This window comes from Leopardus geoffroyi, chromosome D1 (assembly GCF_018350155.1).
Source record: "Leopardus geoffroyi isolate Oge1 chromosome D1, O.geoffroyi_Oge1_pat1.0, whole genome shotgun sequence".
Lineage (NCBI taxonomy): Eukaryota > Metazoa > Chordata > Mammalia > Carnivora > Felidae > Leopardus > Leopardus geoffroyi.
The window spans coordinates 103,467,941-103,483,889 of NC_059329.1; the positions used below are offsets into that span (position 1 = coordinate 103,467,941).

The 15,949-nt window shown below is 43.8% G+C and overlaps 1 protein-coding gene and 1 pseudogene across 1 annotated transcript; one reads left to right on the plus strand and one right to left on the minus strand.

Annotated features, from left to right (window-relative positions):
- Positions 1-635: 635 nt before the first annotated feature.
- Positions 636-1,589, minus strand: LOC123602723 (olfactory receptor 1444). Its single transcript, XM_045487191.1, has one exon. The coding sequence runs from the start codon at positions 1,584-1,586 to the stop codon at positions 636-638; it is 951 nt and encodes a 316-aa protein (XP_045343147.1). The 5' UTR covers positions 1,587-1,589.
- Positions 1,590-13,497: 11,908 nt separating this feature from the next.
- Positions 13,498-14,228, plus strand: LOC123600543 (annotated as a pseudogene).
- Positions 14,229-15,949: the final 1,721 nt, after the last annotated feature.

Genomic DNA, 15,949 nt, shown 5'->3' on the forward strand with positions numbered 1-15,949 from the left:
CAAACCCATGGACCAAAGATGAAAAGCATAATGCAGTGCATTTCAAATGATAAATATTCCACAACGAAGATGTGATCCTTACACCAAATTTTAATAGTGAATGGAAATTTCTTCTAATTAAAAATAAGGAAGGGGAAATCCAGTGCATTGAGTTTAGGCTTTGATCTTCTGCTTTGAATCACATCAAGAAACTAGTGCAAGAAGGGTTTAAATGTCCCATGTTGCTTTTCACTAAATAGATTGTCTCCCCGAGTGAGACATTTTAAAGTGCTGCTTTTGTGGGGCGCTTGGGTGGCTCAGTCGGTTAAGCATCTGACTTCGGCTCAGGTCATCATCTCACGGTTGGTGGGTTCGAGCCCCAAATCGGGCTCTATGCTGACAGCTCAGAGCCTGGAGCCTGCTTCAGATTCCATGTCTCCCTCTCTCTCTGTTCCTCCCCCACTCGTACTCTGTCTCCCTCTGTTTCAAAAGTAAATAAACATTAAAAAAATTTTTTTAAAGTGCTGCTTTGGTGATTTCCCCAAGTGGCAGGAGTAACCACTGTTCTCGGAGAAAAAAAGAGCTGAAATTTGCCAAACCTCAGAGTTCAATGGCATCTAGGTCTGAGGGAAGGTGTATCCCCCCCAGTTACCTGTCTACTTCCTACTCACACTTAACGACGGAGGATAAAGTTGGTTGCGTATTCTCCAGAGAGCATTTTTTACCTCTTTGTTCCTAAGGCTGTAGATCAAGGGGTTCAGCATGGGAATCACCACCGAGTAAAACACAGAAGCAATTTTGTCCGTGTCCATTGACTCGCTGGAGCTGGGCTGTAAGTACATGAAGATGATAGTTCCATAGAAGATGGTGACAGCAGTGAGGTGGGAGGCACAGGTAGAGAAGGCTTTCTTCCGTCCTTCAGCAGAACGCATCCTTTGAATGGCGATGTATATGAAGAAGTAAGAGATGAGGATGACCAGGAGGGTGAAGAAGACGTTGAAGCCCACGACACAGAAGACAGCCAAGCTGCTGATGCGAGTGTCAGAACACGAGAGAGTTAAGAGTGGCGGAATGTCGCAGAAGAAATGATTTACTTCGTGAGAGCCACAGAATGAGAGTCTAAAGGTGTTTGCCGTGTGAATGGAGGCATTGAGGAAGCCACAGACATAGGAGCCAGCAGTCAGGAGGGCACACACACCTGCCGTCATGGTGGTGGAGTAATGGAGTGGCCTACACACAGCTGCATGGCGGTCGTAGGCCATGGAGGCCAGGAGGTAGCACTCGACAGTGGCAAAACCCACAAAGAAGAAGAACTGAGTAGCACATCCATTGTAGGTGATGACTTTGCTCCCTGAATGCAGTGCGGCCACCATCTTAGGAGCTACCGCTGACGAGTAGCCCAGGTCTACGAAGGAGAGGTTACTGAGGAAAAAATACATTGGAGTGTGGAGGTGGGGGTCTGCGTGGATGATTGCCATCATCCCCCCATTCCCAACCAGAGTGATGAGGTAGATGAATAAAAATACCAGGAGGAGGGGGACCTGAAGATGAGGGTCGTCTGTTAATCCCAAGAGGATGAACTCTGTTGCTTCTGTGCCATTCTCCATAAGGGCCAACTTGAATTTCATCTGGTGATTAAGGAAGAGGCAATGAAAATGAGAAGAAAGGATAGGAGAGATGATGGGATGGTATAAAAATAGTAAACTGGGGCGCCTGCGTGGCTCAGTCGGTTGAGCCTCCGACTTCGGCTCAGGTCAGGATCTCACGGTCCATGAGTTTGAGCCCCACGTCGGGCTCTGTTCTGACAGCTCAGAGCCTGGAGCCCGCTTCGGATTCTGTGTCTCCCTCTCTCTCTGCCCCTCCCCCGATCATGCTCTGTCTCTCCCTGGCTCAAAAATAAATAAAAACATTAAAAAAATTAAAAAAAAAATTAAAATAGTAAACTAATATGTGTTGAGAATGGATGAGGTGTCAGGCACATGCAGGACCCTTCCATCGTATGATAGCATTTAATCCTATGAGGTAGGTGCTACTATACCCATTTGACAGAAAGTTAAGGCTAGAGGAGTTTAATATCGACCCAAATAACCCAATTTCAGAATCAAAGGTCACACCTTTATATTTCTGAACCTGAAGTCCCATACACTCAGAGCTTGAATTGTTCTATCTGTTTATATCGTATAAAACAAATTATGTAACACAGTAACACAGTTTTAAGATCTTATTTAAAATCTCTTTTTAAAAATAAAAAAGAGTCGGGGCGCCTGGGTGGCTCAGTCGGTTAGGCGGCCGACTTGGGCTCAGGTCATGACTCGCGGTCCGTGAGTTCGAGCCCCGCGTCGGACTCTGTGCTGACAGCTTGGAGCCTGGAGCCCGTTTCAGATTCTGTGTCTCCCTCTCGCTGACCCTCCCCTGTTCATGCTGTCTCTCCCTGTCTCAAAAATAAATAAAACGTTAAAAAATTTTAAAAATAAAAAAGAGAACAGTATGAAGTAAAAAGTCTCAATCCCTCATATCTTGACTTCTTATTCCACTCCCAAGAATACAGACGCCATGGAGATTTCTTAACATTGTCTGTGCACATATGATGGAAGTATGGAAGTAATCGCAGAAATCAGAATAATGGCTTACTCTATGCTAGGCGTTACTCATAGTTAACTCATTTAATCCTCACACCAACTCTGGGTTTGACCCTGTTATTTTCCTCCTTTTACACAAGGAGAAACTGCCGAATGACAACCCCAGTCCCTCATTTCCCGTTTTTCACCTTTATGAACAATGCTCCACGACAGAGCATTTTGCCCTCTTTCTTAGATTAGCTCCAGCTGGCAGTATATCTCAATCTCATGCTTGGTCTCCCTTTTCTAGCCACTATCTGCTCCTAAAATCCAGTAGCTTTTAGATGGGATTGGAGAGCAATAATAATAATGATAGTAACTACGGTCCAAAGTCACAAAACCAGTGAGTGTTGGAAACAGAATGAAAAACCTGGCCTGTCTGATGTTAAGTCCAGAGGTCTTAACTACAACCCTTAGTGTCTTGATGAGTTTATTCTTCCACTGTAATTCAATTGACATTTATGCAGATGTCATGGAAATGCAGATGTCTTCACCTCCCTTCAGAAACCTCTGTTATTGATCCGGGTTACAATCAAGTCCTCCAGGTCTCGGCTCTCAGGCTTGATTAGCACACAATTACTTGGGCAGCCACCCAGCTCCACAAGTAGCCGTAAGCCTCTTGAGACCCTTGTCCTCATCGCCTCTGGCCCACCCAGCCTGCCAAGGCCCCTTGGCATACATAAATAAATATTTGATGAAAGGAAATCATCAGCAGTCTTCAAAGATTTTTCACGCTATCTAACTCCGCAACACACAGCTTGCTGTTCTGTCTAGCTGGACCCATGTTTCCTGCCAGAATATTAGCTCAGACCTGTGCTGTGAACAATGTGCAGAAATAACAGGCAAATGGAGCCGGCAGACCTGGCGAAGGGCTTGTGTCTTGATTCCGGTGCACGGTCTCTTTTTCCTGTTGTTCCCCCTCAGCCTGAAGTGTTTCAGGGCTTTCCCTACCCCTGGAAGCCGAGCAGAGGAAGAGCTCAGACAAGGGAGAGACAACCACGTGTGGAAGGAGAGGAAGGGGGAAACGAGGGATGAGGAGGGGAAAACGCCTCAGCTCTGCTTGACCTTGGCTTACCTTGGAAAGTGGCTGCAGTCTTCAGCTTGAGGAGCCTTTATTTTATTTTATTTATTTTAATTTATTTTTTAGTAGAGTTAATACACAATGTTACATTCGTTTCAGGTGTGCCACACAGTGATTCAACAATTCTATGCATCATGCTACGCTCACCACCAGGAGCCTTTTTTCCACCAACAAATAAGGAGACAGCCCAGCCTGTCCTGTTTGGGCGAGTGTTACACACGCCAGTGCTGTGCAGCAGGTGAAATGCTGTTGCACAGGATCCACTCCTTGCTCTGCCGTGTGTCCCCTTTATAAACAAAGCTCCAGTGAATACTCCTGCACACGGCTCCTCATGACTTTCTTGTTCTTTAGGATAAATCCTAGAGTTGTATATTTTTCATCTGCTTTTGCTTATTGATGGATTCCCATCCAGTAATGTACCAGCTAACTTTCCAACCAGTAGCACTTTCCACTATATTCATCCAAAAAAATCTGTGATTGTTTTTTTCCTTTTGACTTTTGCCATGTGCTTCCTCTCTAGAATTCAGCAATCATAATATCCTATAATCTAGGATAGGCAATTTCTCGATCTTGTAGGTTAAAAACTGAGGTATGTGGTGCCCCCTCGAGATCACACAGTAACTTAATTGCAATATCTATGCAATGCTCCAGAGCAGGATTTCTCAGCCTCAGCGCTATTGACATTATGGGCTGAACAGTTCTTTGGTTGCAGGTGGGAGGAGGGGGCAAGGAGCAGGCTGTCCTGTGAAGTGTAGGATGTTGAGCAGTATCTCTGGCCTCTACCCACTAGATGCCAGTAACACACCCCCTTCCCCGGTTGTGACAACCAACAATGCCTCCAGACACTCCCAAATGTCCCACATGTTCCCTGGGGGGTGAGGGGGCAACACTGTCCCCAGTTGAGAACCAGTCTTCTAGAGTTTATAAAACTCTATTTGTGTTCATGTCTTCATTTAATTACAATTCCATCAGCCATGTATATTATACATCTTATAATATATGTTATATAATAAATATATAATATATATAATATACCTATATAATGTTTAAAATAACCATATTCATGTACAGGTATATACATGAAGAAACTAAGACTTAGAGACATGAAGTAACTAGTTCAAGGTTGGGAGATCCAGCCAAATATTGCTCTCGTTGGTGGGGGCATGGGGGAGAGCAGGAAGGGAAAACTGCTTACCAAGTACTGTGATCCTTTGACTAACAAGGTATTCCTCTCTCATAAACCAACTTCTGCCCCCATCCCACGAGAGGACAAACAACCTGGAAAAACTCCAAGAATGAAAGGCAGCTGACTCAGTGTGAGTGCTGAATTCTGTTCCAAAGCACCTTCTGAAAACGTTTGCTTGATCAACGTCCTTGGTTAGAACCGACCACTCAATTATATCCACCCAAGCTATAGGTATAATTTCTACCAGTTATCACATGCTCCTTATACTGAACTGCCCCAGAATGCCATCTTCAAATGTTAGCAATTAATATTCAAGGCATTTTCTATGTTCTCATGATGGACAACTCTTTCCATTCTGCATTGCAGTCACTGTTGACAAATGTGTCTGGATCCGCAGCAGCAAAGAGAAATCTGGAAGCGTCTTTTGCCCAGAGCACTCCCTGAAGGGTTGCAAGGCCTGAATCCAAAGCCCATCGCTGCTCCTGCCATTATATTTCTCTTACCCAAGCCCTGAAAGTTCTAAAATAAATATCAGAAGGGTCCTTGCAAGAATGAAGACATTTTTAAATATTTGAAGGTAATATAGAATAGACCACTTCATTTAATAAATAATGAATAAGGAAGTGTGCTGAAAACTGAAAAACATTCAAACTTAAAGAATTTTAGGAGCTTAAACCACCAAGGTAGATAGTCTGGAAATCAAAGTTTCATCACAATTGTTTCTAAAGGGGTTTGAAGACTCACCCCTGGCCATCACACCCCATTTGGGGAGTTTCAAAGAAGATTCTCAATGGAAAATTACTAGACTGGATTTCATAAAGAAAGAGATAAAGTCTGTCACGGTTTTCTGTATCATTATTCACCGCCTAGGCGGGTGCCAGGCACATGGTACAATATTACTTATTTATATTTGTTGAATGAATGAGCAGACTAGAAGCACAACAATTGAGTTAGAATAACAGTTTTTAATGCTTACTAGCTGTGCAACTGGAGGCAAGTCAATTTCCCTCTATCAGTAGAGGATTAAGTAAGATAAGATATGGAAAAATCCAGCCACTCTGTGGTCTGTGGTGGGTGCTCAATACAACCTAATTTATTTCTTTTTCTATTAAGCTATTGGTCGATCATCTGAACATGGCTGCTGGGTTTTATTAACACCAGTTGGTATCAGTATCCTATCTGGCAATGACTATGTCAGTTTCTATTTAAGAAAGGTGAGCCAAAATTACCTATGGGAGGCTCACTGTGTTTCCATTTTTTATGAGATGTGGCAGAGGAGAATGAAGAAAATAGACTTCAGAGTCATGTTTTATACCATTTCTGAGCCCCTTTCTCCCAGACAGACCCATTATTTTCACCCACAGTGTGAAGAACGGTGTTTTGGAAAAGGTCAGGGAAAATATACCCGGTTCCTGGGGAATTATGAGATCTCAATTCAGAACTGCCTTCAACTACCAGACTTTTTGAGTCTGAAAAAGAAAAGAAAAGCTGTTTAGTCCAGGAGAACCTCAGATTTCAAATAGTAAAAGATTTCCTCAGGCTGTGTAGCAAAAGTGTAAAGCCAGTTCGGCTACTTTTATAGTTTGTTTCAGAGCCCAAGTGAGTCATACCAAGGTGGGAGGGGCCTGGGGCCAGCCAGGAACTGGGAGTCATACAGATTTGGGATCCTCTGGAGGGACATACCCTAAGGTCTCAATCGCAACTCGGGGCTCAGTGTCAAGCAAACAGGCAATCAAAACACCACTTTTTCCCGAGGGAATGAAACATTGAGGGGATACTGAAGAGGTTTTAGGCCCAGGGGGAGCCCCAGTTCTACAAGCACAGGTTAAAATGATCTCAAGTTCCATCAAAAATATCTTCAAAGGAGGGGCGCCTGGGTGGCGCAGTCGGTTAAGCGTCCGACTTCAGCCAGGTCACGATCTCGCGGTCTGTGAGTTCGAGCCCCGCATCGGGCTCTGGGCTGATGGCTCAGAGCCTGGAGCCTGTTTCCGATTCTGTGTCTCCCTCTCTCTCTGCCCCTCCCCCGTTCATGCTCTGTCTCTCTCTGTCCCAAAAAAAATAAATAAACGTTGAAAAAAAAAAAAATATCTTCAAAGGAGATGGAAAGTCCAACTGTCCCTCCTCAGCCCACAGATTTCTCACGAGTACTGAGATTTGGCTCTTTCTCTACTAAATGGGGAGAACTTTTTAAATGCCAAATACAGATGATAAACATCAGAATCTCCATTTTCCCTAAACTCAGCTCAGACTGAAGAACCCCAAGTTCCAGGGAGTTTTGGGGATCAAAACACTTTCAGGAAAAATTTTCCCCCAATCGATCTGGTTTCAAATGAGCTTTAACATGGAGCTTATAGAAAGGAGAGAATTCTATTTCAGCCTCTACTGAATTGCCAGATAGTGGGTGCTTCCTATGGTTCAGGCCCTTGTTTAAGTACGTGTCTGTTATTTCACTTAAAGTTCACACAACTCTACAAGAAATGTATTACCTTTCCAATTTTATAGATGTGAAAACTTCACTGTATACCTGGCACCTAGATCTTGGCTTCAATAGAAGGAACCAGGGCTCCTTGGAGAAATGATTGGTTTTAGAATGAGAACAGGGGATATAGCAGACAAACACTGAGCATCTTATAGTTCCAGAAAGTGGGGACATGCTTGTCCATCGGACTCAAAGTCCATGTACTTTTACACAACGCTGTACTGCTCCTTTGGGAGTCAATGTGGAAGAGTGAGGATGTTCTCAGAATCTAGAAAAGTGTCCTATTTCTCATAAGGTTTCACAAACGCGTGTTCCAGTAAAGTCGGCTACATGGGTGAAGCCTACTTACTTAATTTTTTTTTTCATGCAAATATTTTCACGGAAAAATTTCCAGTTAGAACAAATTTAGAAATTTTTGATAGAAAAAGAAGTAAGAAGGGGCCAAGTAGGTGGCAAGTTTAGGTCAAATGAGGCCAAGGAGTTTTTGCACCACTCTTGGAATTTCATAGCATCAAATCTCCTGACCCACACACTCAACTCTGAAGACTAGGCGTCCTCCTCATTATTTTATTTGATCAATACAGCAGCCAAGGGGAAAATGGAGAGAACAAGAGGGAGAGAATAAGAGAGAGAGATGAAAAAAGAAAGAGAAAAGAGAAGGGCAAGAAGAAGAAAGAGAAGGAGAGGAAGAATAAGGAGGAGAATGAGGAGAAGGAGAAGCAGGAGGCAGAAGAGGTGAAGAAGGCAGAGAAGGAGAAGAAGGAGGAGGAGACAGAGAAGTAGGAGGAGGTGAAGGAGGAGGAGGAGGAGGAGGAAGGGGGGAAAGAAGGGGAAGAAGAAAATGAAGAGAATAGGAAGAAGGCAGAGAAAACTTCACCTGTAGGATCAACACTAACTATTGAGACCATCTAGCCAAAACACCTGGCTCTATAAAATAATTTAGTAGTCTCCTTTACCAGTGCTTAATAGTCTAAAAAATTACACAGCTGAAAACAAAGACTATTTACATGGTAAAACGGAATGGTCCCGGGTTGTGATGAGCGAGAATGTGCTGCTTACTGAATGAATAACTCAGATAAATTATGAATCTCTGAGTCTCATCAGTTTCTCACAGCACTGAATGTGTCTTCCTCCTTTTCCCTCAAGAAGGCTCTTAATTCCCCGGGGAACACTTCTGCTTTAACTTCTCTGGCTCCTTCAACAGTTGGTCTCCCCATAAGATTAAATAGTGGCTTCCCATTCAAATAGTTATCCCTGGGGGTTTCAGAAAAATGAAGGGCAAGACAGGGTCCAATTCTGACTTGGGGGCTAGTTCAAGCCCAGACAGCGGTGTCTCTATCCATCTTTGAGTTAATGCTGCCACCTTGAGGCCATTTCAAGCTTTTCATATGATAAGCCATTCCCAGCGGTGCTGACTGGGAAGGAGAGTCAGTCTTCATTAAGTTCATGGAGGAAACATGCTTGGGACTTACAGGCAGAATCCAGAAGCTACTCATCTGTCTAAAAAGTTAATTTCACGACACATTATATGTCAGCACCTTGTACGAACTAAGAGATCACTGAGTGTTATGGTACCACAAGACACCATAGCACAGAGCACGTGCATGGGTTCAAAGCCCAGCTCTCCTCACCAGTGCCTAGAAGACTCATAAAGCCAGCCTGTCCATTCCTCGCTTTCTCATTACAGGATTGGTGTAAGAATTAATTAAGTTAATGGGTGTAAAGTACTTAGAATACTAAGCACCATATAAATGTGTGCCATTTTGTAAATATCTAATTTCCTCAAGGAATAAACAGACTCATAGAGGTGAAGCGATCTGCCTAAATCCACGCCGCTGCTTAGCAGCATAATTGAAACCCATGGCTCTGAGATTCCATGCTTGTTTCTATGCATTGATTTCCCCAGAATTTCCTGAGCTTCTGTTGACTCCTCAGCACCCCCACTCAGGTACTTGCATTCTCTGAGGATAACATCTTCCTCTCCTTTGCTAAGAGCGAGGCCATCTAATGTTAACTCCTCCTCAGCCCATCCAGTCTGCTTCCTCCTTCCTATCTCAGAACTTCCCTCCTCTTTTCTCAGCTTGCCCTTCAGTTCTGTTGCTGTGGATCCTATCTTGACTTTTGTGAGATCTTACTGTAGGAATTACTGCCCAGCCCTTACACCCTCCCTTACTCACTCCTACCCCCATTTGTCCACAAACATGCCTAAGTTACCCATCCCTTCTCCCAAAACTCTCAAAAGGTTTTCTCTCACAACCACCCCCCACCCCCTGCACCTGGCTCTTGATTTCAGCTCAGGTCATGATCTCAGGGTGGTGAGTTCAAGTCCCTCCTGGGGATCTGCTCTGGCAGAGTGGAGCCTGCTTGGGATTCTCTCTCTGCCCCTCCCCCTGCTTGCACTCCCTCAAAATAAATAAATAAACTTTTTTTTTTAAAGGCTTTATCCCACCCCAACACCCTTGTGCTATCCCAGTGCCTCTACCATCAAAATTATCAAGGGCGGGGGCGCCTGGGTGGCTCAGTCGGTTGAGCGTCCGACTTCAGCCAGGTCACGATCTCGCGGTCCGTGAGTTCGAGCCCCGCGTCGGGCTCTGGGCTGATGGCTCAGAGCCTGGAGCCTGTTTCCGATTCTGTGTCTCCCTCTCTCTCTGCCCCTCCCCCGTTCATGCTCTGTCTCTCTCTGTCCCAAAAATGAATAAACGTTGAAAAAAAAATTAAAAAAAAAAATTATCAAGGGCGGTCTACCTCATCTTTCACCCTATCCTCATTCCACTGCGCTGGAGCCTCATCTCTTTCCACCCTACCCCCAACCCCCTTCCACTGAAACAATATTCTTTTTTTTTCAAGTTTATTTATTTATTTTGAGACAGAGCGTGCACACACACCAGCAGGGGAGGGGCAGAGAGGGAGAGAGAATCCCAAGCAGGCTCTGCACACTCAATGCCGAGCTGGACTTGGGGCTTGAACTCATCAACCACCGTGGGATCATGACCTCAGCCCAAGAGATTTAACCGAATGAGCTACCCAGGTGCCTCTGAAACACTGTTCTTCTTCTGCTTCTATTTTTAATGTTTACTTATATTTGAGAGACACAGAGAGAGACAGAGCATAAGGGAGGGGACGGGGCAGAGAGAGGGAAACACAGAATCCAAAGCAGGCCCCAGGCTCTGAGCTGTCAGCACAGAGCCCGATGTGGGCCTCCAACTCATGCACCGCAAGATCATGACCTGAGCCGAAGTTGGACACTTAACCAACTGAGCCACCCAGGTGCCCCTGAAACACTATTCTTAAAGGTTACTCAAGAGCCCGCCTCACAGACACACATCCAGCATAGTCACAGGGGGCTCTCTACTAACAAGGGCCCCATTTGGGAGTTTAATGCTCTGCAGTTTGCATCTTCAGATTATTAATAATTTCCTCTTTGAATCTGTGCTTTGTAGGTAAAATCCAGTGGGACGATGGAGCATGCATGGGAAGCTTGGAATCTCAGCCCACGCATGGTCATGCCTTCCCCACTGCCTCCCATTCTTCAGTCCACCCTGTTCAAAACCCTGATGGCCACTTCCTGCCCACAGGATAATGTGCCTCCTGACGTTCAAAGCAAATTAGACCCAACCAACCTTTCCGGTTTTATTTCCCTTCATCACCACCATGCACTCCCCCTTTTATGCTCATGTACCACAGTGTGTGGCCTCACTAGAGGAGATCCTCGATAGACGAGCTCCTCCCTCCACCTATTTCCCATGCACGCTTTCCCATTTGCCTTACTTCATACTTTACCCTCCAGCTGGAAGGCCTGGTTTTCTCTCTTTCACTTGTGGATTCCAAGTAAAGCCGTCTCCACCATGACATTTTTCTTGGAGGTTATGGAAAACGTGTGTGTACTTCCATTGGTGACACTTTTCCAAAGTGCCTTCTCATGTTCAGTTCTGCACATTTTCTGGCTCCTTTTGTTTCTTTTCCCAGAAATTAGTGCAGACAGTCCCCAACTTATGATGGTTCAACTTAATGATTTTTTGACTTTACTATGGTGCCAAAGCAACGTGCGTTCAGTAGAAAGCTTTCCCCGAATTTTAAGTGTTGGTCTTCTCCCAGGCTAGTGACCTGCGGTACAAGCCTCTCTCGTGATGCTGGGAGGGGGCAGCGAGCCACAGCTCCCAGTCAGCCCCACGATCACGAACGCCAATCACTCATTCACCCGCAACCATTCTCTACCCACACAACCATCCGCCTTTCACTATTAATGCAGAATCCAATAAATTACATGAGGTAGATAGGCACCACTTTATTATAAAGTTGGCTTTGTTTGAAAAGATGGGGCCAACTGGGAGCTAATGTCAGTGTCTGAGCACATTTAAGGTAGGTTAGGCTAAGCTGCGATCTTCTGTAGGTTAGGTATATTACATATAATTACTGTATTTTCAATTTGGGGTTTATCCAGATGTAACCCCATTGTAAGTCAAGGAAGATCTCTACTTTTGCTTCTCCCACCAGATGTCCCTATGTCTTTCATTACCTTGACCTCTGCTGCCAAGGAAGAAATCATCCTGTGTAGATAAGCTCATATTAGGATGGAATGTGTGACCCTTCCTAAACTATAAACTCCTTGAGGACAGTGCATGTGTCTTACTCCTCTTAGGCTGCCTCCCAGAAGCTAGAACAGTGCCTGTAGATGGCAAGGGCCTACTGAATTATGTAAATCCTATCTGATTCTCTATTTAGTAAATTGGACGAGGCACAGAGGTCTAGGCACAAAGATGTCACTTGAGGAGCTCACTTAAGGGAAACGTCCTTAACTCAGCAGTTGTGGTAGTATTAAAAAAAAAAAAAAAAAAAAGGACCGTATGCTTCTAATTAGGAATAAATGGAAAATTATTGATTTGTAAGTTTATAAACCCTGGAGGCTTATTTGTTAATGAAAAATAAAAAGAAAGCGTTTAAGTTGAAATGTATCTCCCACCTCTGAAAAGAAAACCAACATCCATCTCCTGTATCACAGCATATTTGCATATGTAAACACATAGAAGAGGGGCCATCCTCATTCCTAAGGGTAACACTCTCATCTGGGCTCTTGCCCCCACCTCATCTGTCTCTTACAGAACCTGGTTTATTTAATCAAGTTTTCATCTTAAATCTTCGTATTCCTCTTAATCTTCACCTTAAGCTCCAGCATCCCCATTGCTGTGGCCCTCTTCCTCTCAGCACACAAACATCTAGAAAATACTTCTCTACTCAGGTCACTCTTAGTTAGAGCTACCTTTCACGCACCTTTCCTTTCCACAAAACATCTCAGAAGATCTCTGTATTTAAAAATCTCTTATGTATTGCCTCTCTCTCTGTTTTTATCTTACTGTTCCTTCCCTTCCCCTATGTTCATCTGTTTTGTTTCTTAAATCCCACATATAAGCGAGATCATAAGATACTTGTCTTTCTCTGACCGACTTATTTTCCTTAGCATAAGACACCCTAGTTCCATCCACGTTGCTGCAAATGGCAAGATTTCATTCTTTTTGATCACCAAGTAATATTCCATATTCCGTATATGCCACCTTCTTTATCCATTTATCAGTTGATGGAAATTTGGGTTCTTTCCCAAATTTGGCTATTGTTGATAGTGCTGCTATAATCATTGGGGTGCATGTGCCCCCTTCAAATCAGCATTTTTGTATCCTTTGGATAAGTACCGGAGGGGAGGGGAGTGGAGGGGATGGGCTAAATTGGTAATGGGCATTAAGGAGGGCACTTGTGGGGATGAGCACTGGGTGTTACATGTAAGTGATGAATTAATCACTGGGTTCCACTACTGAAGTCAAGACTACACTGTACGTTAACAGACTTGAATTTAAATAAATAAATTATTTACTCTAAAAAAGAATCTCTGGGTGCCTGGGTGGCTCAGTTGGTTAAACATCCGACTTCAGCTCAGGTCATGATCTCACGGTCTGTGAGTTCGAACCCCGCGTCGGGCTCTGTGCTGACAGCTCAGAGCCTGGATCCTGTTTCAGATTCTGTGTCTCCCTCTTTCTCTCTCCTCCCTCACTCATGCTCTGTCTCTCTCTTCTCAAAAATATATGTTAAAAAAATTTTTTTAATAAATAAATAAATAAATAAATAAATAAAAAAGAATCTCAAAAGAGATGTTCATGTTGATGGAATGAGTGAACAAATGATAAAAAATCAAGTGATGCTGCACGAGGTAACAGAACGAGGGAGCAGTTCTGGGATGGAAACCCACACCCGAAGTCAAGACCCACATCACAAAGCCTTCCCCCACTCTTGCCTACAACTCAAATACATCAGTCCCAAGTGAAACATGACTTAGTGTGTTAACTCAAAGAAAATGGGATTATCACACAACAAGCAGAAATCACTATATTCTATAAATGAGTTGGTCAAGACCACGGAGGTCGACATGAATATCATTTCAAAGGTTGGTCACCAGGATGCAGCCAAGATCTCTCTCCAGCAAATAACATCTCCGATTGTTAATGTGGAAAAGTGAATGGTTGTTTTGGAGAAGAATGAATTTTCATCCCTCAGAGCAGAAAGTGAGAAAATAAAACTGGAATTGCATGTGTTAAAACAACGATGGCTGAAGCGATCAGAATCTGAATAGGATAGCAAATTTGACGTCAGTCTAGAAAGAAGCAGAGTAAAAGAATTATATTCGTTGAATGAAAGGAAGCTTCCAGAGTGAGGACAGAAATGGTGGCATTTCACGCCAAGCGAGATCAGGCCCCTCATCCAGATAGACAGGACGATAGACCCTGAGGTCACTGGCCTCAAAACCATGCTTGAATCACACAAGCTTGATAGTATTAAAAATTTAGGTCTGTATTTACATGTGTACCCGTGGCTCTGGAATTTTATCACCTGGGGATGTAATCAAGTGCCTATTGAAAAAAAGAAAAAGAAAAGAAGACCAAAATTTACCCATCGGTGAGCTTGCAATTAGCTAACAGAGTTTGGCCATCAGAAAGCATGTAGAATTGTATCTTTGCCACTGTGTTCTTTTAAGTAATGTTTTGGGCTGAGTTATGTCCCCATAAAATTCTTTTGTTAAAGCTCTAATCCCCAGTGTGTCTGTGTTTGGAGATGCAGTCTTTAAAGAGGTAATTAAGTTAAATAAGGTCAGAGGGTGGGGAACCCAATCCAGTAGGACTTATAAGAAGAGGAAGAGATATTAGGGAGGCACGAAGGAAAAAGGCGATGTGAGGACACAGTGAGAAAGTGGCCATCTGAAAGCCAAAGAGAGAGGAGGCCTCGGGAGAAACCAAACCTACTGACCTCTTGATCTTGGAGTTCTAGCCCCCAGAACTGCGAGAAAATACATTTCTATTGTTTAAGTCCCCCGGTCTGGTGTTTTGTTATGGTAGCCCTAGCAGATTGATACAAGTAATAATGATGATAAGGATTTTCCTGAGAATTTCCCTTGACTAATGATTAGGCCATTGACAGGCAGTGAAAATCATAACATTGGAAGGTTCCTGAACTTCCTCTCTGTGGCTCTGCTTCCTTAACCCAGGTTAGCTGTTTCCTGTCTGTGGCAGGCAGCTAACTGGATGGATTTCCTGTGCCATGCTCACTCACTTGTGAGCATTGCTTTGCCAATATGTTGCTGCAAAGGAAGATTATGGGCTCCAATTCAAGCTCTTCTAATCTCCCAGCGTTTTCAGTTCCATCGATTTCATCCTGAGCCTTAAAAAAGATTTCTAAAATCATACAAAAACAACTAAGAGCCTGCTACAGTTTCACAGTCTCCATGGCAATGTTAGAGACGGAAGCCATGTTGACTTCTTCACATATCTCCCGGACTATTTTGTCAGTGCCTTTTATGTTCGGTTTTGGGCGCCTTACAAAGCCTTTCTCACTTATTATCTTGGTTAATCCTCATGGCAAACTCATGTGGGAGGTATTATTACCTACATTAGGCCTATTATGAAACAGGTTTGGAGACGATAAGTGGCTTAACCAAGGTTTACACAGTTTGTAAGTGGAAGAATCAACATTTGAACTTTGATTTGTCTGGTGCGAAGGCTGTTCTTGATCCTCTAATCACAAACAGCCTAGGCTACAGCAGTGGACAACTTTCCTGCCCCGGTGCCCTTACTTGTCACTTGAAAATTTACCACCTGGGCCACACTTCTGAGATAGGCTTTACATTGTTGGTGTCGAGCCTAAAAGACAGCGTCCCAGGCAGAGATGAGGCAAACTTTAGTCTGGTACTAGTGTTATCACTAAAATTGAGTGATCTTGGCCTATTCATGTAAATTGATCATTTTTCCCACAGGTAAAGTGGAAATAATAATCATCATCCACTCTCTTCCTCAATCCCCTCAATCACCCAATAGGTGAAATGCATCAAGCTTCCCAGAGCAGGGAATATTTTAAAGCATTGCAAACAAATGTGTTGCTTCAATGTATTATGATTAGCAGTGACTGGAAGAACTTTCTAATGACTTTTTGCTTGTATACTTACCCCTCCATAACTTTCCCCAAGAGATGTTGTGAGTTCCCCAGCCCTACTGTTGGCACTGGCTGCTAGGCACACGCTGATGCTTCCTGAAAGCTTTCAAGCACCTGTGACTTAGACGAAGGGCTTTCTT